Here is a 26,007-nt window from a genome sequence, read left to right as displayed (position 1 = left end):
AGTGCACGTGGGATGGGAATCTGTGAGCAGGCCTGAGCTCTGCAGAAAAGAAAACATAATTCCAGCACTACTTTTTACCTATTACATGGATGTAAAAAACCTGGTCCATCAGTTTGTTGCCATCTGCATCCATCACATCAAAGGTGAAGGGGAAGTTTCCACCAGGATCCCCTTTCCTGTGGCTGTACACCACGTGGCCTGGAGAGAGGGACAGCAGAAAAGAGATGCTTTATTACAGGCTGCAGCATTTAATTCTTAGTTTGGAAGCAGGCTGGCATCATCAGCTGAGGCACCTGGGGCTTGATAGAGCTCCTGGATTTGAGTTTCATTACTTTCTCTCTTCATTATTTTTTTCCTGCTGAGAGACACTTTTTTAAAACATATATTTAATGATACGTGGTTCTGCTCTAACTTAACAACCTGCACTTACTTCTTTCCCTCTCCCTTCCCTACTTCAGCTCATTGTTTCCCTCTCATAAAGATCACAGAGTCATGCAATATCTCAAACTGTAAGGGACCCATAAGGATCATCAGGTCCAACTCCCTGCTCCTCACACGACCACCTAAACCAGCCTTGGTTTATACCTAAGATCCAGCACTCTCACCTTTGTTTATATCAGCCTGGGTGAAACTTTTCAGGGGTCCTTTGGCAGAGATCTCGATTGGACTATCAGCTGCGGTCAGCTGCAGCTGTCCCCTGCTGGGGTCCTTCCTCAGGACAAACCTGATGGCCGTGTCCCCTGAATGACCAGCTGTTACTTTCAGGTGCTGAGCCGTGAGCCGAGCTGCAGAGCCTGCAGCAGGAGAAAGCAAACCCACAATCAGCTTCAGCCTGCCCAGCAAAGCGACTGGCTTAGGCTGGACCATCCAGCAACACCAAGCAATGCCACTCCCATCCCTGTCCCCGTACCAGCTGGGAGCTGCAGGTCCCTGCTGACAGCTACCGTGGGCAGCTGCTTCCTCGGCAGCTCCATGGAGAATTCCAGCCTCCCCGCCTGTGTGTAGAGCCCATCCGTGAGAGAGAAGCCAAACTCATCTGTCTGTGCTGCGGCTCCGCTCCGAGTGTAAACGATCAGCTCGTCCAGAACGTCCTGGTAGGTGAAGGAGGAGCCCCTGGACAGCACTTGTCCCTGCTCCAGGGCCTGCGCCGTGCTCTGTCTTTTGCGAAGCTGGCCTGGAAAACAACACCAGGATCAACACAGCCTGCTGGGGACAGAGCCTTCACCTGACACCCTGCCTGGCCTGGGCACTGCGGGGAGATGCCTCCTGCTGCAGGGACTGGGGGAACACAGCTGGGAACTGCCCAGGGAAACACACCATGCACTGCCCCCTTCTGCTCTCCAGCAGGGACTGAGGCACAACTCCAAGGACAGGGCTGTCCTCAAGCACAACTCTGGTCCAAATCGTATTGGATAATTAACCAATACATGTTTAATTTGTTCTTTATCTCACATGTCAGGCTCCCCTCTCACAGCAGGAGCTCTTACATATGCACACAGTGAAGATGGACAGACAGAAACCGACGCAGAAGACGCCCCGTCCTCACCCCCTGTCCTGTCAGGACATACCGTGCTCAGGACTTTGGCTCACCACGATGACCAGCTCACTGCTCTGGGTGTCCAAGTCGTGCAGGCTGAGCGAGGCATTGGTAACAACCACAGCTGAGCCCTCCTGCACCCGGACAGGCTCCAGCACCATCTTCGGGGGCTCGTCGTTCTGCCGCTGCACAAAGATAGCAGCCACAAAAGGGAAAATGAACACAGGGAAAGGCCTACCCGAATGAAACACAAGCCCCAAATTACAGTAGTGGTGCTGGCATCACCAGTCTCTCCAAATCTCTCCAGCATCATGGCTGCTCCCAAGAGGGAGGAGACACCAGAGCAATAAGCCCCGGAGAAGAGGCTACAATGCACGACTGTCCTTGGGCATCACAGGTAAATTATGTGCCTGTGCTAGGGGAAAGAATCTCCCTTTAATCGCCTTCCCACATACTTAAAAGGAAGGAGTAAAGCTTGCCCTTGGAAAGCGTTTGTGTGAAAGGAGAGGGCTCTGGCAGCCAGCATACCTGGATTGTGATGTTGATGCTCTGCACCTCTGACTGGCTGAAGCCATCACTCACATAGAAGCTGAAAACATCACTTGTGGGCTCAATGCTTTCATGGACGCTCTGGAAGTAGTAAATGCTGTTCTCCAGAACATCTTGAAGGGAAAAGGATGCATCTGTAGTTCCTGCAGACTCAGTCTGCGGGCCAAAGCTCTCGCCTGCAAACCAGAATATCACTGGTGAAAGGATGCTCAAGTGGCTGATAAACTCAATGAAAACACAGCAGGATGAGGGAGAGAACAGCACATCATGAAGGGTGCAGAAGGAGGGATGTTCCTTTCTACAGCTTGGCTTCCCACATCTTGTGGCCTTTGAGGGAAGCAACATCTGCTGTGTTAGAGTGGGCCCCGGAGAAGCTGAAGTTTTAGATGCAGCAGAAGCCATCCCCTCCATGGGATATGAAAGATGTGATCCTGTTAGGAGCACAAACCAGCCAGGAGGAAGAAGGGAGAGCCAAGCAGTTTACCTGTCCTGGTGTTCTTGATGTAGCCATACACAGGCAGAGTGACCACAGTGACCCTCAGGTCCTCCTTGGCAGCAGTATCATAATCAGCAGCGAAGTGGTGAAGAGCCAGCAGCTGGACCCTGCCTCCCTCATCCACCTGGAAAGTGACAGCAGACAACACAAATCCTTACTGAAGGAGGCTGTCTCCATGGAATAGGTTTGTCCGGGTCCTGGAGTGCTGTCCCATCCTTCCCAAGGTCTGTTAATCAGGAATTCAGCAGGGAAGTGAGGTGGGATGGGAAGAACAAAACCTGTCGGGCCTCCAAGAGGAGCCTGTGAGTTCTTTATCACGGCAGGAAGGAAACTGGCAGAGTCACGGTGACCTCTCCGAAGGCAAGACCTTCATTTCTTCTTGTGGAGAGCCTTTTGAAGGCAAGGGAGGGGGAATGCAAAGCTGGAAAGGAGGGAGATTGTAGAAGGGAATAAAGGTGACCTCACCCCTGATAAGTAACAGCTATATCCAATAAGGATGACTGAGATAAAAGAGGGGTTAGCTCTTAAGGGGAGGATCATCATGGAGAATAAACCTTGAGGAACATGAGAGAGAGAATCATGAGGCAGGATCCTGGGCAGACAGAATCACTGTAGTGAGGTCAGTCTGGGTCTGCAGTTAGAGCCTGTTGTTGGAACCTGCAGCCACAGCCTAGCTGGGTGAAACCCTGCATTCAGAGTCTGCAAACTCATACCTGCAGTCATGGTTTAGCAGGAAATAACCAGCAGTCAGAGGATGCAAGGGAAACCCACAGTAGGAGCTTGCTGCAGCTAGAGTCAGTGAATGGTTGGAGTAAAAATGACTAAGCTGTGAAGAAGAATAAACCAGGACCCTTTTCATGCTGTGTTTAACACGAGTCTGTGCCTCAGCTCATTTTTATCCTCTAATAAGAGGGCTGCTGCAACAGGAGATGACTTCCAAAGGCTTTGATAATGTGTGTGAAACGCTCTGGGTCACTCCAAAGCACCAGGTGTCTTCAGACTTGTCTTCTGCTCATCTCTTACACACATTCTGGTGAAATTAGAGATGAAATATTGAGTAGGGATAAATATGACTTGCTTCACTGATATCAAGAAGACACCCTAGGGACAAGCAGCTCCTGCTTAGAAGATATAAACAGATGAGGTTCAGGAATGCAGATGGACTGTCAGCCTCCTCTGGCCTCCAAGTGATTTGCTCCCCCGGTGCATGGCACAAGTAACACTACGTTTTATGAAATGATTTCCCCCCAGTCCAGGAGAACTGTTCACTTGCTCCATCTAAGCCATTCTTGTCCCTGTCCCCTGGGCAACCACTCACAGTGACGTGGTCAGCGAAGACAATGATGGCAGGCGGTGCTGGGGCAGAAGTGATGGTGATGGTGAACATCTGCCTGTCCAGATGGTTGTTGTCAGCATCCAGGACAGAGAAGTGGAAGATGTCAGTAATGGGCTGATTGCTGGTCTCAAACGTGGTGGAGTAGCTGTGGAATCAGGACACAGGGAGTCAGGGAGTCTCACTGACCCCTGGGCAGATGCATTCCCATCCCTGCAGTTAGAGGTGGTGTCTCAGTTCCCAACCCTCCTTCACTCCCAGAATTCTTCCCAGAATTCTTCCTTCATTCCCAGAATTCTTTTAAGTGGCCCAGAAATCTCTGGGGAAAAAACCCACTGAGCTTTTAACTGGTATGGCTTGAAGGAAAATAGCTCTTTGCTACCTGATCCTGTGGCTGTTGATGTCTTCCATGGTGAAATTATAAACCTTGGAAAGCTCTTCATTGTGGGAGCCTGACATCCTTAGGAGGGTTCCATAGGCTGGCAGAGATATCAACTGGATTCTGATCTCTGAGTCAGGAGAATTGTTGTCCTAAGCATGAAGAAACAAACCAGCTCAACACAGTACAAAATCAGCCATTGCTTTGTTCCGCTAAAAATGGAAGGATGAATAAAAATGGGGAATGATAGCTGCCTAGCTGGGTCATATCCACAGATGAATATTAAATGAAACTCTTCTACTGATGAGAAGAGAGTCAAGAGGGTTGACATTTTCAAAATATACCATAAAATGTGTTTTCATTTCTCTCAGCTCAGAAAGGCTTTCTCTATGTCCTTGTATCACATTAACACAGCCTCCCAGATATAAACCTGGTATTTTCATTTTCAAAGTACTTCACACTGAACTAAAAGCTGATTTTGTCTCTTTTCAACCACATCAAGTACAACCACACTATGGTATCACAACTCAGATGTCACCTTTCTTAGAAGAGTTTTGCTAGGTGCTTTAAAAATAAGAAATCAACACATCCTGAGCATATGGGTCAGGAGTGAAATCCTCCTTTCCCCAGCTGTCTTCTTACTCAGATTAAACCTGAGCAGCTCCCTTGTCAGCCTTCCTCCTTAAGATGAGGACAGGACAGATTCCAGACTTGTATCCAGACTGATCCCTTGGAAAAAAAAAAAAAATCCCAATCATGTCTCTGACAGCCAGCCTATCTCAGCTCAGGTCTCTCCAGCCTCATACCTGTACTGCGATCTCTTCTCCCTCAGGAGGTCGCTAAATCATCTGCAAGGAGTACAGAGCTTTCTTGGGAATGTCACCAACAGGATAACCCCTTGCACAGCCCTGGGACCAACTCAAGCTCCCAAGCTCTGCAGCATCTTGGGTTTGTTTAATCCTTCCCCCTTCCAATCCGCCCAGAAAAAGAACGAGGCACTTTTGGAAGGTGGGTGAGGGGCCTGAAATTTTCAAGGAATTAACACTTAGCAAATCCAGGTGCTTTATTAGCAAGTCTGTTAGATAGAAAAATCTGGGATTAACTAGATTCTCATGTTTAGCATGGCAGTTCACCTCTGTTACAGTCAAATAGGGATAACCTTAAATCCCTGTGGGATGAAAGAGCCTGTTATCCCCTTTTTGGCAGCAGTCAAAACTTGAGCTGTCTACATAGAATCCACACTGACAGCAGAGAGGTGTGATGGGGATAAGGAGAGGGGGGCTTGGCAGCATTCCCTGGGTTTGGAAACAGATGAAAACCCACCGTGTAAGCGAGGTGCTGTCGGGAGAGGGTCACCGAGCTTTTGCTGGCCACGGTGACGGCCAGTGAGCAGCCCGGGGCCAGCTGCGGGCCGTGGGTGTCCAGCTGGGACACGTCCACCCTCAGCACCGTGGTGACTGTGGTGACACCATCGGTGACAGAGATTTCCATGCTGTCCTCTGCTGCTGCCGAGCCATCGTGCACGTACTGCAGAGCGTTCCGAGTGACGTCCTCGTAGGTGAAGGTGTCGCCTTCCCAAGGAGGAGACACACGAGTCAGAAAGGCTCCGTTCAGTGCAGGAGTCCAACCCAAACAACATTAATCAAGAGCTAAGCTAGCATTTAATCCCATCCTGCCAGGGCTGTGAGTTATGAGGACATTTAGTAAGGAGCTGGCAGGGCAGAGGAAAATCTGTGACCTTCCCAGTTCCAGGGACACAGCAACTCCTTGTGATTCTCAAGGAGGGCAGCAACCCTCCTTTTCTTCCCAGCTGCTTCATGAGCTCACAGCTAGATGAGGCTTCCGTATGGATGCATCCTTATCTGCTAGGGGCATCTGTCTCTTCCTGCTCACTTAAACCAGCCAGGCTGGCCCCTTTCCTGCACTGAGGGAAACTCATACTCCACTCACCTGCTCTCATGAGCTCCTGCACATCTGCGCTGTACTTGAGCACAATGCCATGATGGGGAGGTTTCACTAGCTCAAAGAAAAGACCCTCAGGAGCTGTATCTGTGTCACTCACAGCCAACTGGATCCCTGTGCCAGGGAAAGAGAGCATAGCTTGTGTGAATGGAGCCACAAAAAACCCCGTAATTCAGTCAGTACAAGAAAAGTAAATAATTCTGGAGCTGCCCTAGCCCAAGAGCCGGGAGTTTCATGGAAACACTTTGTCTCCTGATGATGCTTGGGCTGTATTAGGGAATTGTCTGATAGAGTGGCTCTCAAGTGAACCTGGGCCCCCTGGCAGTGAGCTGAGCCCCCCACCCTGCCCCATGCACCCCACTCACCGATGGTGGCTCTGCCCCCCTGGCTGACCTCCAGGAACGGAGCTGCGATCTGGAAGACCGGAGGCTGCTGCTCAGCGGAGAGCAGGTGGATGACAAACACCATCTCTGGGGTCGTATGCTCCTCACCAGACACTAGACACAGACAGAAACCATGCCTGAGTGCAGGGATGGGTTTGCAGGGACCCGTCATCTGAGAAGTTCACCTGTCTGTACAAAAATCACCATCCCACATCCCTGACTCCTCTCCCACCTTTCCAGGATGCAATTTTGTCTGTGGACATACACACACACTTCACACAGGCCAAGATAATTTCTCTCTGCCTCTGACTCAGAACATGGACTGCTCCTTGCTGGTGAAGCCAGAAAACACACAGAAACAGAGATATGTGTTAAACAGGCAAGCAGCTTATCTGTGGCAATTTAATTGCAGAAATGTCTCCACGCTGTATTAAAAAAAGAGCATAAAACTCTGCTCATGCTGGGAGGACAACAGGAATGAATCAGGCTTTTAGGACTGATTCCAGGCAGCCACTGAAAAAGATGTCTCTAGCAAGCTACAGCTCAGCTTCTGTAAAACATTGCTGGGAGCCAGGTGAATTAACATTCCCCACACATGTGCATTTCCAGAAATTCCTACTGAGTGCCCACAGGTGTGCCTGCAGCAGAACAAAGGCCAAGGAGTACCAGGCTATGGGAAGGGCAAAAGAAGGATAAAAATTGCTTTGGCCAGGAAAGAGCAAGTGGTTCACATACCTGTGAATCGGAAGCTCACGGACTCTGGGAGACCTGGTGGGACAAACACAAGCACAGGGTATTTGCGGTCAGGACAGGAGAGCACACGCTGATGTGGATTTGGAGGATTTTGGAGAAAGCATGTGCTGACATTGAACTGGGCAGGAGTATTTCCTCAGCAAGGAGGGATAGCAGCATTCCAGCTGCCTGTCCCAGCCCTGCAAGGAGCACTGAGATGCTCACCTGCGAAGGAGAATGCCATGATCTCCCTGAGGTGAGGAGCGGCGGTCGGTGGACGATAAGCGATCTTGCCGTGGTTTATGTCAGCCTGGGTGAAGTACCTGACTGGGGACAGAGGCCTGTCCCTGTGCTCCACGGTACCTATGGATGCAGAGACACCAGCATTACCAGGAAGGGTTAATTACTCCATCTGGTCCCACAGCTTCCTTTCCTTTCCCTGGGTACTTCTTTGTACCAGTTGCAGAAACAGTCACATGGATGCAACTGCCTCGTGGATGGGATGCAGAAAGCCATGGGACACAACCTTCAATATTATTCAGACAGTAGCAAAAAGTGTCTGAGTTTTGCAGCACAGTCCTAAAGAAGCCAAAGAAATGGGGTTAAGGAACCAGGGGTTTAAAAGCTAAGGAAAGAGGCCAAATGGATTAATAGGTGCCTCCACAGAATGATACTCCGAGGGAAGGAGGAGATGTGCTCATAAAAAGGGCAATTAATGCAACAGCAACAGGTTTACTTGCCTTGCCCAGGAAGGAGAGGCATAGTCACATTGTACAGGATTTTCTCACTAGGAATCTCCGGGTCTACAAAGGAGAGGTGATGAGGCTCAATCACTGTCACACGGTCCTCCAGCACCTCAATAAACACATCAGACCATGAGCATCAAGGCCAGAGACATAGGAAGATTCACCCAAAATGCATTGAAAGGGAATTTGCTTTGCTCTACTTAAATATAAAACAGTCTTTGAATGTAAAGGCCCAGCTCTTAAACCTACAACTGAACCCCTGTCCCCTGCAGATGCACAACCTCCATACTCACAGGTGGCCAGGTTTTTCTTTTGGCCTACAGCAATTAAAAAGAGAGAAAGGAAAACCTAGTTTGATCAAGAACTCCCTGGATGAACATGTAATTCATTGCCTATGCAGTTTTCTCATATAGTCTGATGTAGCTGGATTGGATTCTCTTTTAGAAGAAATCCTGAAAACAACCCAGCCCTTTCCATTGGAATATAGAGAAACTCTTTTGTTTTAAACCTGTCTAAAATTGCTCTGATCCTTCTATAACAAGATTATCATGAACTAAAGGCAGGTGGGGCATTAAGAGAATTACAGTGCTACTTGAAGAGACTTAAGTGCCCAAAACCAGTTAATTTCCACATGTTCATGAACCTTAATCCTGCAGAATTAACAGCTCTGAGAAGACGCCAAATTAAACAGCTCAGCTGGGTATGAAAAGCACACAGCTCATTTCATAATCTTGAGCAAAACAGGGAGAGAACAAGCTAAATTAAGGATATGGGCACTTCAATCATCTGCTTTGGAATGTGAAAGGCTACCAATATGGGGGACGCAGGTTAACCTGATTGAAGAAAAACCAATACAGGTGTTGTGTCCAGTTTAACAAAAGAGTCATCAAACTTCCCTTGACCTTTCTCAGCAGCACAAGTCAAAGTCAATACTAGAGGGATGGGAAGACTCAAAGTATTGTGCTTTTCTCTCAGCTTTAGAAGTCTCATTCTGAAGGAGTCTGAAGACGAATGAACAGAACTCTATCACATTGGGGCAGGGAAGTGCAATTTTTTGACGGAAAGATTTAAGGTTATGTTTCTTCCTTGCTGCCTCCAAGGCCTATTTGTCTTTCCCAAAGGTGGGACTTGCAGGTGGTGAGGTAAAAAGTGTTTTATGGCCCTACTGAATTTTGTGGGGAGTAATTAGCTATAAAACCCAGTGCTGCGTGGCTCTGCCAGACATCTCTGCCATCAATTTTGTCAATAATGACAACAACAAAATGTCAGGAGCGGGAAGATAAATGGCTCCAAGTAGCAGTCTGACCATGTTTCATTATCACCCAGGAAAGGTCACCACTATTTTAAACCTTTACAAGGCTGTTGTGCCATGCACTTTCCAATAATGCCTCTCCCAGATTCCTTTGCCTTTCCTGGCCCCATGCCTGGCACGCAGAACAGAAGATGTAGAGGCTGGACTTCACCCACACCTGATGGGGATACACAGGGAAGGCTTGCACCACAGTCTGAAAGCCCACAAAACAGACTTTAAACTCCATGATCATCTTTCCAATCAACACAGTTGGGGAAGGAGCCACCTTGGAGAGACCATTCTCATCCAAATGGTCATTCCCAGAGCCACAGTTTGGATCAAGTTTACAGTGGAACTTCTGGCAAAACCCATTCATTACCGTCTAACCCACAGTTTTTCTCTCTTGCCATTCTTCCTGGCTTCTCAGGAAAGGGTAAGAATTCAATAAAATGTTATTTTGCATCTCTTTCCTCCATCTCCTTTCCAGTCTGTACATTCCTCACTTTTAATACTTCAACTTTCCATGGGTATTTTCTGCGCTCCTCCCTCCCAGTTACTCTTCTAATCCGTTTTCCCCCTATTCCTACTCCAGCGACCTGTGTGGTGCCCACTTACAGCCATGTGCAAAGAGGAGCCGAGGGAAAGCTGAGGGGCTTTGGGTGTCTGGGGCAGAACAGCAACGTTGAACATGTGGCTTTCCAAGCTGCTTTGAGGACTGCCAGAGCTGGACACCTGGGAAGGAAAGATCATGTGAATCAATAAGTGATTTCTAGACCAGTTTCAGACTCTCCCTTGGCAGTGGGTCCTGTGATCCTAGCAGCTTCTGAGATGGGCTGCACTTGTGTTTCACAGACTCATAAATTGTATTTTGCACTCTAGCACAAAAAAATTAAGTCAAGGGCATCTAACTCCTAATTGCAAGCCTGCAGCAATGTCATATAAAGCAAATTATATTAAATTGGTAAAAACTCAGAGTACCAGAACCATTCCCAAGAGGTGAGCCTGCAAATGTTCCCACCAATCCTGGGGTGAAATAAGCACCCAAAGAAATACAGCTCCCTTCTTTGATAGTCTCAGTTATGGCTTTATCTTTCAGTAGGGATGGCAGTGTGCTCTGGAACTCCACAGAGCACTTTTTGAGTGGGAATGGACATCATGAAGCTTAACTTTAAAAAAAAATCATAAAAATCTAAGTTCTGATGAAACAAATGATGTAATTTTAGCCGTGTGCTTCACCTGCTCTGCCCTAAAACCAATGAAAACAACATCTTGGCCCTGAAATGTCCCAACCCAAAGTTTAAGGCTTGGACAGGGGTGCCATGGTCTCCTGATGTGACCAGGAATTCCCAGCTCCCTTTCTAAGCTCTCCGCACAGTTATTGCTACTGCTCAGAGATACCAAACCCAAACACTCAACTCATGCAAAATGCATAGTCTGTAAGAGGAATGTGGCAATTAAGCCAAAGATTAGCTTGTTCAACACTGATGCTCACAAATTCCTCATTATCACTTATGTTAATTACTTTAGAAATTACCTTAATTGCCTCTCCGGTGCTACAGTAATTGCTTCTGCCTTGTAAACCAGATGTAACAAACACTGCGAGCCAGTGCTCACGTAGGCTTAGTTAGGGGAGGCTGTGAAACCATCCCAGCAAACAGCAAGGACCTTTCTGAGGAATTTTATGGCTCTTAAACCTGTGGGGAGTGGGGATTTATTTTACTTTCCCAGCTGCTGGGGAGTGCTTCTACCTTTTGGTCCATTTGCTAGATGAAGGGCTCTGAAGTCAAAATTAAATTATTAGCTTAGAAACCAAGGGTTGTGTGGCTCCGGGGCTTGCAAAACACATCATTTTTAAAAAGGCACCTGGAACGTTTTTCACTTGGTGCAAATATTATAGGTTTTATGAGAGGGTGATGTATTTGCCAGCATGTATTTACACACATATCTGTGTTATTGTTAAAACTGGGACTCACAAGACACAAATGGAGTCACCTCAGTGGAAAACTGCCATGTGGTATTTTTAGGGACACGGTGAGGACTACCTGGAACTGGAAGGAGTCACTCTCCACTTCAGCTCCAGAGTGCCTGTACCACACGATGCCATCGCTGATGTCCTGCTGGGTGAAGGAGGTGGTGGGTGAGGCTGCTCTGCCATCAGGTAAAAGCTGCCAGGAGCCTGCTGGGCCGTCTGCTGGCATTGGGACCAGCAGTACCACTTCCCCTGGGAAGAGCAAAGAGGAACTTCAACACAAGGAGCATGAGGTGCCTTTGCACCAACTAAGGAGAAGCCAACCCAAATGCCCACCCAGGCGGAGCTTTTTTCCATGCACTGTTAAGTGACAGAAGTAGCAGCAGAGTTCCCAAAAGCCATCAGCAGACATTGAGACATCCCGGTGACACTGGGAAATCTTGTTAATTAATTCCATTAAACAGGTTGATAATTCTGCTGATTGATAATTAATCACTCTGTTATGTGAAACATTTATCATAAGCGCTCCCATTTCATTTCTCCAAACCACCCTTGAAAAGTTGGAGCAACAGAAAAAAGTAATTCAGCAAGATGCATTCTCACACTTCCATTCAATCATCAAACTCTGGACTAAAATTCCTTTATCAGCACTCTAATTTACATTCCAGATCTTATAGTTTTGCTCAAGGGAATTCCCCTAAAATTTTAAAAATCAAATTCTGTATTTTCTATAGGTATGAATATCTTTCCCATTAGTCACAGACTAAGTAGGGCAGATAAGCTGTCCTGGATTCAGGACCAATTTTCCACATTTCCCTCTCTTATTTTTCCCCTCCCTTTCTGCAAAACGGCATTTTAGACAGAATTTTAGAGATCCTTGGTTTCTGCTGCTTCTTCCTCACCTGCAGCTAAAAACCTGTTTATATTGCTGCAGTTAATCACAGCAGCAATAATTATGGTGATACAAACACAGGATTATAAATTTTAGTTAGGGTTAGGCAGCAGGAGACAAGCTCCTCAGGGAAAAATTCCTGTTTTCCTGTAAATGCTTATTAAAAATGAGATGACAGACCTTCATCTGCAAAAAACTAAAGGGGGAATACAAATTAATTATTTCTCTTCTAAACTGCAAAACTCTCATTATCTCTGTTTCCATCAGGTGCTGGCAGCTGTTATGGAAACCAGCCTGTCCTCACAGCAAAAAAAAAAAAAAAAAAAAAAAAAAAAAAAAAAAAAAAAAAAAAAAGCATGGATGTTGCTAGAGGAATCTTCTGATTTTCCCAGATGAGCAAATTAAATGTGGTATCATTTCTTAGAAGTGCAAAATATGTTATTCAAAGACTTGGGTTTTGTGAAGAAAATAGTGATGCTGAGTAAGAAAAGAACATTTTTCTTTTCTTTCCACATTTCATTTTCCTCCACATGACACCTCTTTTTCATCCTGTTTTTCTCCATTTGTAGCTCAGTCACAAATCCCAGAACCTTCCACACTCCCCCTTGGCCTGTGCCCAGAAGATCCTCCCTGATCATGGGGCTGCTGGTGAAAGTCAGTGCTCTGAGAGCTGAGCTAAGAGCCTCCCAAAAGGAATTTGGGAACAAGAATTATCAGCAGATCCAAACATCCCCAATTCCTGTTTCAATTGGCAACCCCTTCCTCTGGGACAAATTAAATCAAACATCATAGAATCGAGGGAATTCTTCAAGGCCAACTTTTGCTCAGCAGTTTCTAGAGGGTAGATACTACTCTGTGCTCCTCAAACCAGACATTCACTGTGGAGAATTATCTTTTGGCAGTAAGATTAAGCTCTCTCAGGTATGTAAATACACCAGGATTCCACCAACACTGGAGAAACACCACAGATGATCAGGAATGCCAAAAGTGCTTTGTTACTTTGCGTGGCTGTCAGAAGTGGGAAAAGATGAGGTTAGCAGCACTCACCCAGCCTACTATTCTAAGGAAATATTCCCCCAAAGGCTTCTGGTTGTGCACAGAACACAGGGGAAGGTGCTGCTCTTGGCAGCAGAACTCCCAAGGGATTTACCATGTCTGGGCTGGCCCTCGGTGATAGTGTAGGTGATGTCAGAGTCCCGGGCACCAGGCAGCTCGGCGTGCAGGATTGTCTTGGAGATCTGAAGCATGCCTCCCTGGGGCACCCAGACCAGGGAATTGGTCACCAGCCGGGGGCTCCTGTCACTCTGCAGGCAAGGGGGACAGCAGGAAAAGGCTGACTGCAATGTGAGCAATGCTGAGCTGATGGAAACAGACTTGCAAGGGAAAAGAAAGGGTCAAGGAGATTATTCTGGGATTTCTTATGCATTCCACCCTGGTTGTCTGCTTAAAGAAATGCTTGTGACCTTGTCTCTAATTCCTAATTTTCTGCTGCTGACCCTAAACCTTCCTGACCCAAGTCTCCCTTCATAATTCTGTCTTTTACTACCATCCTCATTCTCCCTGAGCATCCACCCAAGTCTTCAGTTACTCAGTGGGTTTCCTAACCTTCAAACAATACCTGTGGCTTTTTTTTTTTTTTTTTCAAATGAACATTTAATCAGTATTAGTTTAAGCTTCCTGAAATGTGGATGTCAGCACTGGATTGCAGTAATAGTTTCACTACAGTTTCCATTTATTCCAGTAACACTACTCTGGCATTAAGGATTATATCATGCCCTTTTTGGCTCTAATTTGCTTTGTTGGACCAAAATCCAACAAAGTGTCACCAAAATCCCCGTGACCTCTTCCATGCCACGGTTCTTTCTTATAACCCCAGCTGCTGCAAATGTGACTTCTTTTCTGGGTTTCTGCACATTCACCTTGAAATTGTCTGTGGCTGCAGTTCACCTTGACCTGTGTGATCAGTCAAAATCCTGACTGCTCCATCTAAGGGATCACCTTCCTCCTCATTTACTACTCCACATAATCAGCCCCCAAACTGATAAATTACTCATTGCTGTGTTCTTCTGGGTCTGCCACAGAGACAAGAGAGAGAGCTAAGAAGATGTTTGTGAAAAGGAACCACATAACAGAATGATTTCCAACCAATTTCTGACCTCCTTTGTGGCACGTCTGCCATGCACCCACCTAATCTGTACTGCATTTAAAATGTGTGTTTGTTATAAACTCAGAAACCTTCAGCTTTTAGGTCACTAAATGACTGGATGTTCCTTCACTGCCACATCAAACCCGTCCAGCACATTGTGATACCTTTCCCACATGGCTGTGATGCTGCTTGTTAATAAGAACAGACGCATGAGATGACTCTTTTTGCTTGGTAATCTATTTTAAAAATATATTTAACATGAATGAATTCACAGCACAGTAAAAGTGTTTCCAGAGAGCTCAGGGAGGCACACAAGCTCCCTGGTCTGTGCTTCAGCTACCTGCTCCCAGGCAGGGCAAGGTCAGCTGCCTTGCAAATACCTTGGAGACTTCCCTTAGCTGGATCTCTAGAGGTCTGGAGTACGCCTAAAATAAACATCTTTTGCCTTTTTTTTTCTGTGTTCCCTCTGGCCTCTCAGAAAAGAAAGGCTTCCATGTCCCTGTTCAGACTGCAACAGTTCCAGCAAAGGGTCTTGATGGGGAAAGCAGCCATTAGCAACCAAAGGGACTTGTAGAGAAAAGCCCTAAAAGCTGCACTGCTCTCACCTCTATCACCACCTTCAGTCTCCTCTGTAGCCAAGTGCTGCACAGGGAAATGTGGAACGATAAGGAGAGACAAGGGAACACAAAACAGGATAATAAAAGAAACTACTCTCAGCAATTCACCCTCACTGGCATTTACAAGAACCTGTTTAATCAACAGTGGGAGAAAAAAAAAAGGTTTGACAAAGAATGCAGAATGGTGTCCACACATTTTCACAGTCCTTGTAACCCTATTTAGGCTCCTTAGGGCCATGGAAGTGATCTGGGTGAAGAAACCACAGGCAGAGCTCCTCTTATTCCAGGAGCCTAATACCAGCACCAGCCTTGAAAGCAATTTCTGTTTCATCCCCAGACTGCTGTGTGAGCCACGGCACTAATTACCATTAATTACTACCGTAGCTTTAGGAGAACCTGCAGGGTCCAAACGGGCTCAGTGCCTCTGTGTGCAGAACTCCGTGGACGCATGGAGTGCTTGCAAAGCTCCCTTCAAACTGTCCTGCCCAAGCTGCTGTGAAAGACATCTAACACAGCAGAGAGGGCAAAAGAGGGGCAATGTGACCTCCTCCTAACTCCTTGCCAAGGGGTGGAACTTGAAGACACTGTGTCAGATCTCTACTTAAAAGACTGCAAACTGTGACCTTCTCTACTGACAGCTCTAATGACAGCTCTACTCTTTGTTACTCTTTCACATTAATAAGGAATGAAGAAATCTTTGGTGCTTTCTCCTTGTGTTTTATTACAGTTTATTACTTTTTATCAAACAGCTATGGACTTTGAATCGTCAAACCTGCACAATTTGAGCTGTTGCAAACCAAAAATCTGGGTGACCTCCAAAACCCAATCAATCCACTACTTTCACAGGTTGGTTACTCAGGACTAGTGACACCTCAGGGACAGAGCGGCACTTCTCCAGACTCTCAATGTGCCTGCCAGGGTTTGTGTGCCGGCACATACCTTGGGGGCAATCCTGATGTGGAGCAGGACGTTCTGGAAGTGGTACCCATCGCTCACTTGCAGGAGCACCGTGTCCTGTCGGCTGTCGGAGCCGTCGTGGGCGTAGTGCAGCCGTCCACCTGCCAGGTCACCCAGGTGGAAGGTGGCAGGGTCCCCAGGGGGCCCGAGCAGCCTCCCGTGGCGTGGAGGTTCCAAAACCATCAGCACCACGTCCTGAGGATTGTCACTGTCCCCCACGCCAAGCACCAGCTCCGATATTGTCCCAGTTTCCCCCTGGCCGACAAGGAGGGGCTCGTTCCTGAACACGTAGGGGGCCTGGAACACAAAAGCAGCTCTCGGGTGTCTGCTGAACCTGGGAGATTGGATCATGATCGAAGGCTGGAATTAAAAGTTTGGGGATGAGGATTATCAGCTCACTTCATCCCTGGAAATCTCCTATTTCTTAGCAGCAGAGAATGACTCTCCACACCTTTTCCCCCAATGGGCAGATCTAATAATATTTAGCATTTAAATTGAATTAGTCCCATTAAAAGAAGATTCTAATAACACATTAGGCTTAGGAAAGGCAAAAAACTTAAAACTTTTATATAGAAGGCATCTGACTCTAGCTGATCCTCATTAGCCTTTTGAGATGACAGCAAAACTGGCTGCCTTCATCATTAGTATTTATTTCATTTCCAATACTCTCCACAGCCTTACTCAACTTATACCAAAGATCTGCTAGAGGCCATATTTCTGCTGGTTTAAATTAGTTCTCCAGCTCTTTGTCATGAAGAAAGTTTCAATCTGCAGTCTCTATTGATCCCAATAAACATCATTTGCCATGGGTAATGCACTGCCTCGGGAGGGAGGCAGTCCCACAGAGACAAAGTCAAAGCCCTGGGAACATCCATCAGGGAGCCAACTGCTGCCACCTCACCTGAGCATGACTTCCAGGGTTATTAGGGATCAATAGGCAAAATTCCTGTCATTAAACCTCACTTACGTATTCTGGGGCAGTGACTGCAGCTCTTACTTAGGTGAATGTCCTACTGAGGTAAACGAGAGATTAGGCTGAGCCAAGATCTCAGCACCAGCCAGAATCAATATACACACGGCAGGATCAAAACTCACAGTTTGTCTTATTCTTAAAGGACAAACTAGAGCGCTTCTAATTTCCAGAGGTTATGGGAATGACTAATACGGAATATAAATTACTCATGGTGAGGGTGGAGCCTGAGCCAGGCTTGTAGGCAGGAAGGAGCCAGCACCAGAAGTTCTGTCCAGTCATTTGGTGCCCTTCTGAGGATGTAAATGGACCTTAAGAATAGCAGATTCTCTTTTGCACTTTAAGGTCTCTTATTTGTAAGGATATGCCAAGTTGTCACAACTTCTGATCGAGCTTTCCACACTGGAAAAAGCTCAGTGCAAGCTGCAAAGCCTCCCTGGAAACCTGAAACCCATTCAGGTGCCTGTGCCCCCTCTGGGGTGAGACCCATCTATTGTGCCACAGATGTTAAATAACAGTAATACAGGAGACACGGACACTTGGCAGTACCATCACCTTGCCCAGGCCCAGAAGTGATGAGAAGTTTAAGAGACACAATTTCAATAGCTCATGCTGATTTAATTCCCAGCTCTCCTGAACAGAGCATTGAACCTGAGTGTCGAAGTTTTCCTGCCATCAGGATCAATGCTGGCCCAATTGACCTGCAGCAAGAGGATCAAGAACTGGAGCATCAGCAGATCCAAAGGATAATTGGAGCAGTAGGGATTCCTTAGCCCTCACTGATAATTGCTCTATGATTGCACAGCTGCAACTCCCTACACAAGCAAAATGACACAGGCCAACTTCTCCAGTCAATTCCCCAAGTCCCCTTCCTCCATGTGACTCTTGGCTGCCATCCCTAAGGGAGAGTTGAGTCCAATTTGCCTGATCTGAATCCCTGCTCAAGTTCTGCCCATCTTCTTTGTTATCCCTGCAAGAAACCAGGGCTTCAGACAGTACAAAATTTGTGGTTGTTTCCAGGCTTTGTTACCTGTGTTGAGAAGGCTTGAATGTTGATCACTTCAAGGTGGGAGAATGACTGTTGATCACTGACCTTCAAGGAAAACTGTCCTCTCCTAAACAGGTCCCCAGCAAGCCAAAATACAGGATAATACAAATTAATGAAGTATTCTTCGTGGACTCAAAAATGATAAGCACATTATACATCCAGCAAAAATGACAGGCTCAGTGACAGAAGCTTTAGCTCAAGTTTTCTCCAATTATGTTTTTATAGTATTTTTTCCTGAAGATTCACGACAGTCACAAAAGGTAATAAAACACCTTTAGCTGTGCAATAATATACCCTCATCTCCCTTTAAGTAACATTATCCACACTGGATGGCATCCCCAAGATAAAGTGCCAATTCTAAATGTCAGCCACTGGCTGCTAAAGGAAAACATCACTTATCTGGCTTCAGGACTTGCCAGGATTTTTCCCTCCCATTTACTTTTCAGTGATGCCACCCAAACACCTCAAAGTTTCAAATAACAGTATAAATAATAAATAGAGCTTTCAGTGATGCCACCCAAACACCTCGAAGTTTCAAGTAACAGTATAAATAATAACTAGAGTAGTATTTAGTAAAAAAGTAGCTTTGTTTCTCAAGACAAGATGCTGATATTTCACGGTGACTACCAGGTAGACTGAAAAAAAAAAAAAAAAAAAGCAGGATACAAGTACATATGCCTGAAGTCTGGTGAACACCAGCTAACCCTTGGCATCAGGACACCCTGAAAGTCATCTTCAGATCTTATTTAGATCTAAAAGCTCCCTGATTTATACAGCCAGAAATTTACAACGGTTCCACTGATGTAACTCCGGTGCCAAAGGCTTTATGGTGATGCAAATCAGGTGTGAAATTTGGCAGCATGGCTGCCTCATTGTCTGGCTGCAGGAAAACTCCGCTGCCTTGCAACATCCTTGCAGTGTGACCTTTGCCAGCTAATCACCACTAATTATTCCAGGATACTAACAGAGCTCATACTGGAGGCAAACAAGGAATGGCTGAAGGCAAACTATGCCAGAGAGCAAAGCAGTGACATCACCTGAACATCCTCCTAACAATACCAAGAAACTGTGGTAACAATCAGACTAATGTGCCAGTTTTAACTCTCAGCTGAGTATCGTGAAGATACCTGCACCCCAAAAGCACAGAAGGTTTGGGAGTTGGGTCACAGTGACCTCTTCTACCACGAACTGAGAAGTCTGGTGCCCCCAGTTACACCGTGGTACACTGTAAGTATGCTGGAAGTTGATTTAGCAGCAGTGGGAAGCGTGCCTCCCCGGAGGAATTCTTCCAAGGAAGAAGGAAACACCTGTTCTCAAGATACAACCATTTTTTGTGAGGCAAGAGCTCAGAAAACAAGCTTTTCCCCGGTCACCTGGGCTCCTCTTTGCCGTGCACCAAGCGCACCCTCCTCTCCCGCACGTCCCTGCAGCTGAAGCCGTGGCCGTGGCCTAGCAGCACCTCCTGCCCGCCCAGCAGCATCACCAGCCGGCCGGTGGAGGGAATGCTGTCCACGTGGAACAGCAGCTGGCCCGAGGCCCCGGCCGGATCACACACACCCAGCAAGGACAGGTCTAGCGGCTGCAACCCGCCAATCCCCACCGTCAGGGTGCTGCTCACATGGGAGCTCAAGGGATGCCTGCTGGCTGTAGGGAAAGAAGAGAGAAGTGTTACTGCAGGAATCACCGTGGGCTGTGTTGGCATGATGCCTGTCACCACTATTTTTTGGGTGCCCCCTTTGTTCCTGACCCAGGTGGACTGCAATCCATCCCAATCCCCACCATGACTCGGGCAAATCACTTCCTGCCTCGCTTTCCCCACCACGGGATTGAAAGCCAATACTCTCTGGCTTGCCCTGCAGACACACTAGTAAATCTTAATTTAGAATAAAGAATGGATAAGTAACCACTAAACTTCATTCAGGAAGGGATTTCCCCCAAGATAATTTTGTCACTGGTTTTACACTGATGATAAATGGTGCTGTCTCTTGAGAGACACTCACCTTCTTCACACTCTCTGGTCCGTGTATTGCCATAGAAACCCTGGCCACAGGCAGAAACACAGATCTTATTCTTCAGAAATGTGGTGCTATCACAGAGGTGGCACAGGCTGCCACTGTCACACTCCAGGCATCCAGGAGGACAAGCTGCATCAGATGGAAAGCACAACCCCACTGAGACACTGCAAAACCAGTGCAGCCACCGGTATGCAGAGCTGTCCCCAGGGACAGAGCAGAAGCACCACTATGTGTCTTACCTACCTGAGAAGGAGAGTCAAGACAGTGAGCAAAGAGTTATGAGAGAAGTTGGCAAGAAGTTCCTTCCTCATTTGCCCACTGTCCCTGCATCGAGCTCGCTGTGCTCACCTGTGCATTCGTGCCGTGCCTCGTCTGCGTAGTATCTCTGCCCACATTTAGGAACACAGAGGCTTCCCAGGAGGAAGAATGGGGCTGGGCAAAGGCTGCACTTGTCTGCTTGGTGGCACTGAAGGCAGGGCTGATCACACCCTAAAGAGACACAGGCAGAGTTCAGCTGGGCAGCTCTTGGGAGACAAGCAGGGAAACACGTTGAATGTAATGCTCCGGAAAAACTCACTCTGGCATGAGTCTGATTCTTGGTAGAAAGCTGGAGGGCACTCTTCCACACAAGCTCCTTGGTGGAGAACGTGGCCTTCCATGCACTGCAGGCAGTCAGTCCTTTGGGGACCTTTGCAGGCATTACAGCTCCAGTCACACTCTGGAAGAAAACACAGATCAGTTCAGGGCAGGCCTTTCTGGGGTGCTCACCCTGCACAAGGGCTTAGCACTTGGGGTCTGCAAGCTGTGGGAAAACATCACTTATTTTCATTATGGAACACTCTGCTGGGGAGTTCTGGAAATCTTGCAAGTTATGTGTCTTTTAAATCACTCCAAACTGCTGTTTCTGCAGCCATCCAGTGATGCAGGATTTAATAAGACAGAGAGGGAGACAGGTAAGTACAGGAGGACAGATAAGCCCCCTAAAAGAGACTTATCCTGGCAAGCTCACTTGTTATCAGCTGACCCGTGACTAAATGAATTGCTGGACCTGACCCCTGAAAACTTTGCTGGCTCAGTTACAAAATCATTTACAAGAGAGCAGTTTGCAATAATCTTGTTCCACTGAAAGGCTCAAGTATGTGACAGCAGGCTGCCCAAAAAGCAAAAAAAAAACCTGCAGAAACCTGGCAAGCAACCTGTCACTGAACCATTTTCCCCTTCCTACACCCTTTCTAAAACAGGCCACCTGCACAGCTCCTGCTGCCATCTAACGGATTCTTAGCCAAGGCACTTGTATTTATCTTTATTTCTTTCCTTTTTTTCCCCCTTGAAACCAGGCAGGTATTTTTCACCTCTGCAAGTCCTGCTAGAAAAATCCAGGTAATACTGCTGAGCACAGCTCTCGTACTGGCACTCCCCAAAGAGCAGGACCTTGGCTGCATCCCTGCACGATGTGCAGCTGGTGGCTGAGTCACAGCTCCGGCACTGGCTGCTGCAAGCTGTGGAAGGAGAGGGAAAATCAGTGTCATTCCTGATGCACTAGCACTAGCCGACTGCACCACTAAAAATGGTGTCACCCTGCAGCCTTGCTGCTCCTCTTGTCCTCTATGGAGACCTTGGAGTTTTTGCTCGTCATGTTCTTTTTTGCTTTCTCCAAAATGTAAAGAGCGTCTTTCCACCTGGAATAGGCTGGAATGTCCCCTCACGCTGCCTCTTCCTCTCCTCAGGACTGGTCAGGGTAGAACGTTGACCCTGAATCCAAATCCCCAAAATAAGAGCTTTCCCTGTCTCTGGTTTTTTTTTTTTTTTAATTTCCCTTGTGCAACCTGCATTTCATACCACTCTTTACCCAGAAACACAGAAATTTGGAGAGCAGAGTAGACTGCTGCAATTCTTGGTGGGACCAAAGGCCCATTTAATTTCACCTAATGTTTCCACCTTTTTATCTGCACACAGTGTGAAATTCTGGAGCTGCAGGGAGCAATAAAGATTCCAGGAAAAAAAAATTCAGGGATTTACTGAATCTAGGATCAAAGTCCAGAGGTTCAGAATATTTCAACTCACCTCTTTGATGTCCAGGAACTAAACTTCGCAGGAGGCTGTACTAACAGTTTGGGTGATGTTAATTCAAAACACACTTTTATAACCAAAAATCCTCCAAATACCAAAGTAAATTTGAAAATACCCATGTCGCTGTCACTGAAGCAAAACCACAGTGTTTTTCGAAACAGTTCCTTGTTTTAGCTCCTCTAAAAAATGTCACAGAATGTCTGCATTTTATTGATGTACAAATTATTTCTAGCAAAATGTTTACCTAAAGAATCAAGCAGCTGCTTTTAGGTGGTCTGGTGCCACTGCTTTTTCTTCTGATTTTTCTTCACTTAAGAATACTACATGAAAAAATATCACTTTCTAAAGTGCTTCCAAGAGCCAACTATTAAAAACACAGTGAAACATTCCACATGAAGTCTAAATCCATGGAAATCAGGCTACCTATGGAGGCATGCCAGAACAGTAAGCAAAAACCGTATCTGGAAGCAAACCTGTCTGCTTGTTTTATCAGCACGGCTCTGTATCTGCATTTTTAAGCCCATGAAGGACTTGTTAAGCTCCTTGCTGCTCCTGGGCCAGGATGCCACTGAGTATAAAAACATCTCCCAGAGCCTATATGTGCACTCAGCATCTCTCTGAACCTCATTCCAACCCCAGTTCCTCAAAAGTGCAAAGAGACTAAAACAAACGTTGAAGAGAGACCAGATTTTCTCAGCCTAACAGCCAACCTCCGATTAAACAATCTTCAGTCCCTCGAAGTGGCAGCTTCCCAGCAGCCTGGGACAATTTGTATCTCTGTGGCTTATCAGCAGCACTTGAAAAGGCACAAGTGACACTTGGAATGACAAAAATCCAACACACTTGGCCTTGAGCCTCCTGCTCCAAGGATTACAAACACTTCTTAAAAAGCCATTTGCAATAAGGAGATTAGAGTAGCTGAATTGGCTTGCAAAAAAAAAAAAAAAAAAAATCTATTTGCAGTTGAGCCCCTGAACCAAATTCAGGAAGGGTGTAGGCCTCAGGAACATTCCTGGTCTACCTCGATATCCTGAGGCAGGAGCTACTGACAGGAAAGCTTTCATTAGAAAGGGGCATGTTAATTAGGAAGGGAGATATTCTGGTGCAGCAAGCAATAAGAGAATCCCTACTGCAGGGGAAAACTTGAGTATTTTGTTGAGCTTGTAGGAAACCAGCCAGAACAGCAAGAATCCTTTTTTTTTAAATTCCTTTTTTTTATTACTTTCCTTTTTTATTATTATTGAATAGCCCGGGTTTTTTTTCACAGCAGAAGAATGGTACAAGTCCTTCCAGCTATTTCCCTGAACTTACGTAAGGTGTCTTCACTTCTGCTGATCAGACAGAAATAATAGTTTCAGGAGAACCATCTATTCCAACAAAAGGCAGGTAAAGCTGACAACCACATTGGTTTCCTCCTACAGGACCTCATCAGTGACAATACTGGGTCTAGGTAGGATGATACCAATACCTGGACTCAGTGCAACAGAGTTATTTTATGATAAATTCGGAGAATTTAAATCAAGGTAACATGGGACTTCCCTAATCTAAGTGTTCAGGTTCACAGTGAGCAAACCACTACAGTATTCATTCATTTTCAGGTGTGTGTATTATAGTGGGATAATTCAAGCAGGGCTTTTTCCCTTGTTTTTGTGTCTTTGGACCACAACATTTTGCATCAAGCCCAGTAATTATGAGAGGAATAACCCAGGGCCAGAGTGAACACAAAACAATAAAGGAAAAGAGAAGCCCTGGGAGATTCACAAAGGATAGCAAGAGTAGGATAAAACATAACTTATTATCAGATCATTACAGTCAGCTCAGGTGTGTATCTACCAAGCTGTACCTTGTTTCTCCTGGAGTTTCACATGAGGAGAAATGGACATAAATGCCACAGTGCAGTTTCCATGGCATGTACTGGCAAGTAGTGCAGTGGGGAGGGGGTTAGCCTTAGTAAGGATTGATCAAAACTGGTCTCAACTTGCCAAGTTTTCATCAAGTTCCAGAATCCATCACAGGGAAACCTGCACAGATGCTCCTGCAGATTTTTACAGCAGGACACAAAGCCTCTTGTCTTTGAGATCAATAACAAAACTACAACTGTTTTCAAATTTCAACCCTGCTGTAGGCTCTGCTCCTGAGGCAGCTCATCACCTCTGTCAGCTCATATCGTGGTTTTAGGCACTTGAAACCTTTCTTTCCCAAGCAACAGGAACAGTGAGCAAAGGAACAAGAAAAGACAGGTTGGTAAATGCATTGTGGATGGGAGTGGTGGCTAGGGCAGAGGCACTCACGTCTGCAGGTCTGCCTGTCGTCCCTGTAGTATCCCAGGGAGCAGAGCGGAGCACACGCGCCCGTGTGGGACAGGACCAGGCTGGCGTTGCAGGAGGAACAGGAGAAGGGGCCCTCGCCAGTGCAGGTTTTACACGAAGGGTGGCACCCTGCAGGGACAGCAAAAAACCAGTGTTTCTGTTCAAGGAGAAGGAGGTCTCAGGGCACCTTTCACAAGCTTCAGCAGAAACGCTCTCAGAGACTGAGAGACTGTGAGCACCAAAAGTTCCTGCCAAGTCTAGGCCCTCAGTGGTGCACAGTGCCTCCTGCCCAAGAAAGGATCCTCTCCCTTCTTTCTCTTTTACCCTCTTCTCTTCAACCTTCCCTTCTTAAGAAAAGCCCTTACAAGATCTGGCCAGGACCTGTCTAACAGAAAAGAGTGAAAAAAGGGTTAGCACATACCTCCCTCGCATGCTTTCTCCCAGTTAGCTTCAGGTTAAATCCTCTTTGTCTGTGTAGGAACCATCTAGTGCTGTTTTGACAGTTCCACCCTTCCCTGAGGATTCACATCCATCCCTTCAGCAGGAATGGCACTGACGGAGACCAGACTATCTCCATGCACCCTCTCCCCATTTCCCTCATGACTTTTCAGGCTTGTTTCTTAGTCTGACTGAAGAGATTTAAAATATCACTGTGGCTGAGGCCAATGTACCCTGTTACCTTCTCCAGAGAGGCTACATACAAAATTATTATTAGTCTGTTTTACTTCTTGACAGGCCGTTACCTAAAGACTGATGCCATCATTACACCTGTCATGATAGATGTAAAATTAATCATGAGTGAGAGTGGGCAAAAGAATCAGAAGTGACCATGCTGAGCTGTGCTGGTGCTGGGGATTTTAAAAGCCAGAACCAAATGTCCTATGAGTTTTGACATAGTCTGAAAAATGCACATCTCCTTTTAAATGAAATCTTTAAACCAAAGGGAAGAAATGTTATCCCTAGGCTTACATTTCCAGGAAGGCAAAACCTCTCTCTCTCTCTCAGGGGCCTTTCCAGTCAAGTGACATAGAATATGTTTCATAGCTCTGAGATCTCATTTGGCAAAACCAGGTAAATAAACAGCTCCCAGAATGCTCAAGAGAAGCTTTGAAATATTACCCACCCTAAACTAGATTAGGAAATGCTACTTCTTGCGAAAGGAGCATCTACATTGTCCTGAATTTTTGGTCTTGGTTCCTTTCTCTGAAATAAGGTGCAACACCCTTTGCTCAGCTTTGAGCTACGTCTCTGTCAGCAACAGAACAAGAAGAGGAATCTGCTTCTTTTTAAGAGCCCAGGGAGTATAAAGCAGCTCAGACAATGTCTGGAATATGAAAACAGATCAACGACTGTTGTAGAAGTGGAGGAGATGCAGGGACACGTTAGAAAATAAAATGTGCCACGGGTGCAGCCTTAAAACCTGAATAAAATTGCCTTTCTGTTTCAGGAGCTGCTACAAGCCATCACCTTCTGGGCCACTACTGTAGTAAGACAAGCCTCAGTAACAGAACTTAGTTAGGGTGATGTTCCATCTCAGGCTGCAAAATATCCTGAGAAACTCCTTCCAGCAAGAAAAAAACCAAAACTGCTCAAGTGCGGTGTCCTG

The 26,007-nt window shown here is 46.4% G+C and overlaps 1 protein-coding gene across 1 annotated transcript in view; it reads right to left on the bottom strand.

Moving 5' to 3' along the window:
* FRAS1 (Fraser extracellular matrix complex subunit 1) overlaps window positions 1–26,007 on the bottom strand; it is a 109,201-nt gene that overhangs the window by 18,320 nt on the left and 64,874 nt on the right. The window contains exons 21-45 of the mRNA XM_066318472.1: window positions 24,384–24,530; window positions 21,375–21,521; window positions 20,600–20,740; window positions 20,371–20,511; window positions 20,008–20,151; window positions 19,381–19,651; window positions 17,990–18,074; window positions 15,972–16,286; window positions 13,420–13,573; window positions 11,451–11,629; window positions 10,024–10,140; window positions 8,112–8,226; window positions 7,597–7,734; window positions 7,375–7,407; window positions 6,622–6,753; window positions 6,245–6,370; window positions 5,618–5,865; window positions 4,298–4,446; window positions 3,901–4,063; window positions 2,571–2,706; window positions 2,066–2,262; window positions 1,569–1,722; window positions 911–1,174; window positions 606–794; window positions 79–198 (exon numbers count right to left, since the gene is read on the bottom strand). Coding sequence (XP_066174569.1) covers window positions 79–198; window positions 606–794; window positions 911–1,174; window positions 1,569–1,722; window positions 2,066–2,262; window positions 2,571–2,706; window positions 3,901–4,063; window positions 4,298–4,446; window positions 5,618–5,865; window positions 6,245–6,370; window positions 6,622–6,753; window positions 7,375–7,407; window positions 7,597–7,734; window positions 8,112–8,226; window positions 10,024–10,140; window positions 11,451–11,629; window positions 13,420–13,573; window positions 15,972–16,286; window positions 17,990–18,074; window positions 19,381–19,651; window positions 20,008–20,151; window positions 20,371–20,511; window positions 20,600–20,740; window positions 21,375–21,521; window positions 24,384–24,530 — 4,005 coding nt within the window. The remainder of the gene's footprint in view (window positions 1–78; window positions 199–605; window positions 795–910; window positions 1,175–1,568; window positions 1,723–2,065; window positions 2,263–2,570; window positions 2,707–3,900; window positions 4,064–4,297; window positions 4,447–5,617; window positions 5,866–6,244; window positions 6,371–6,621; window positions 6,754–7,374; window positions 7,408–7,596; window positions 7,735–8,111; window positions 8,227–10,023; window positions 10,141–11,450; window positions 11,630–13,419; window positions 13,574–15,971; window positions 16,287–17,989; window positions 18,075–19,380; window positions 19,652–20,007; window positions 20,152–20,370; window positions 20,512–20,599; window positions 20,741–21,374; window positions 21,522–24,383; window positions 24,531–26,007) is intronic.

The sequence above is a fragment of the Sylvia atricapilla genome, chromosome 4 (assembly GCF_009819655.1).
Source record: "Sylvia atricapilla isolate bSylAtr1 chromosome 4, bSylAtr1.pri, whole genome shotgun sequence".
Classification (NCBI taxonomy): domain Eukaryota; kingdom Metazoa; phylum Chordata; class Aves; order Passeriformes; family Sylviidae; genus Sylvia; species Sylvia atricapilla.
The sequence above is the reverse complement of the archived record's forward strand: the minus strand, read 5'-3'. Positions and strand labels throughout refer to the sequence as shown.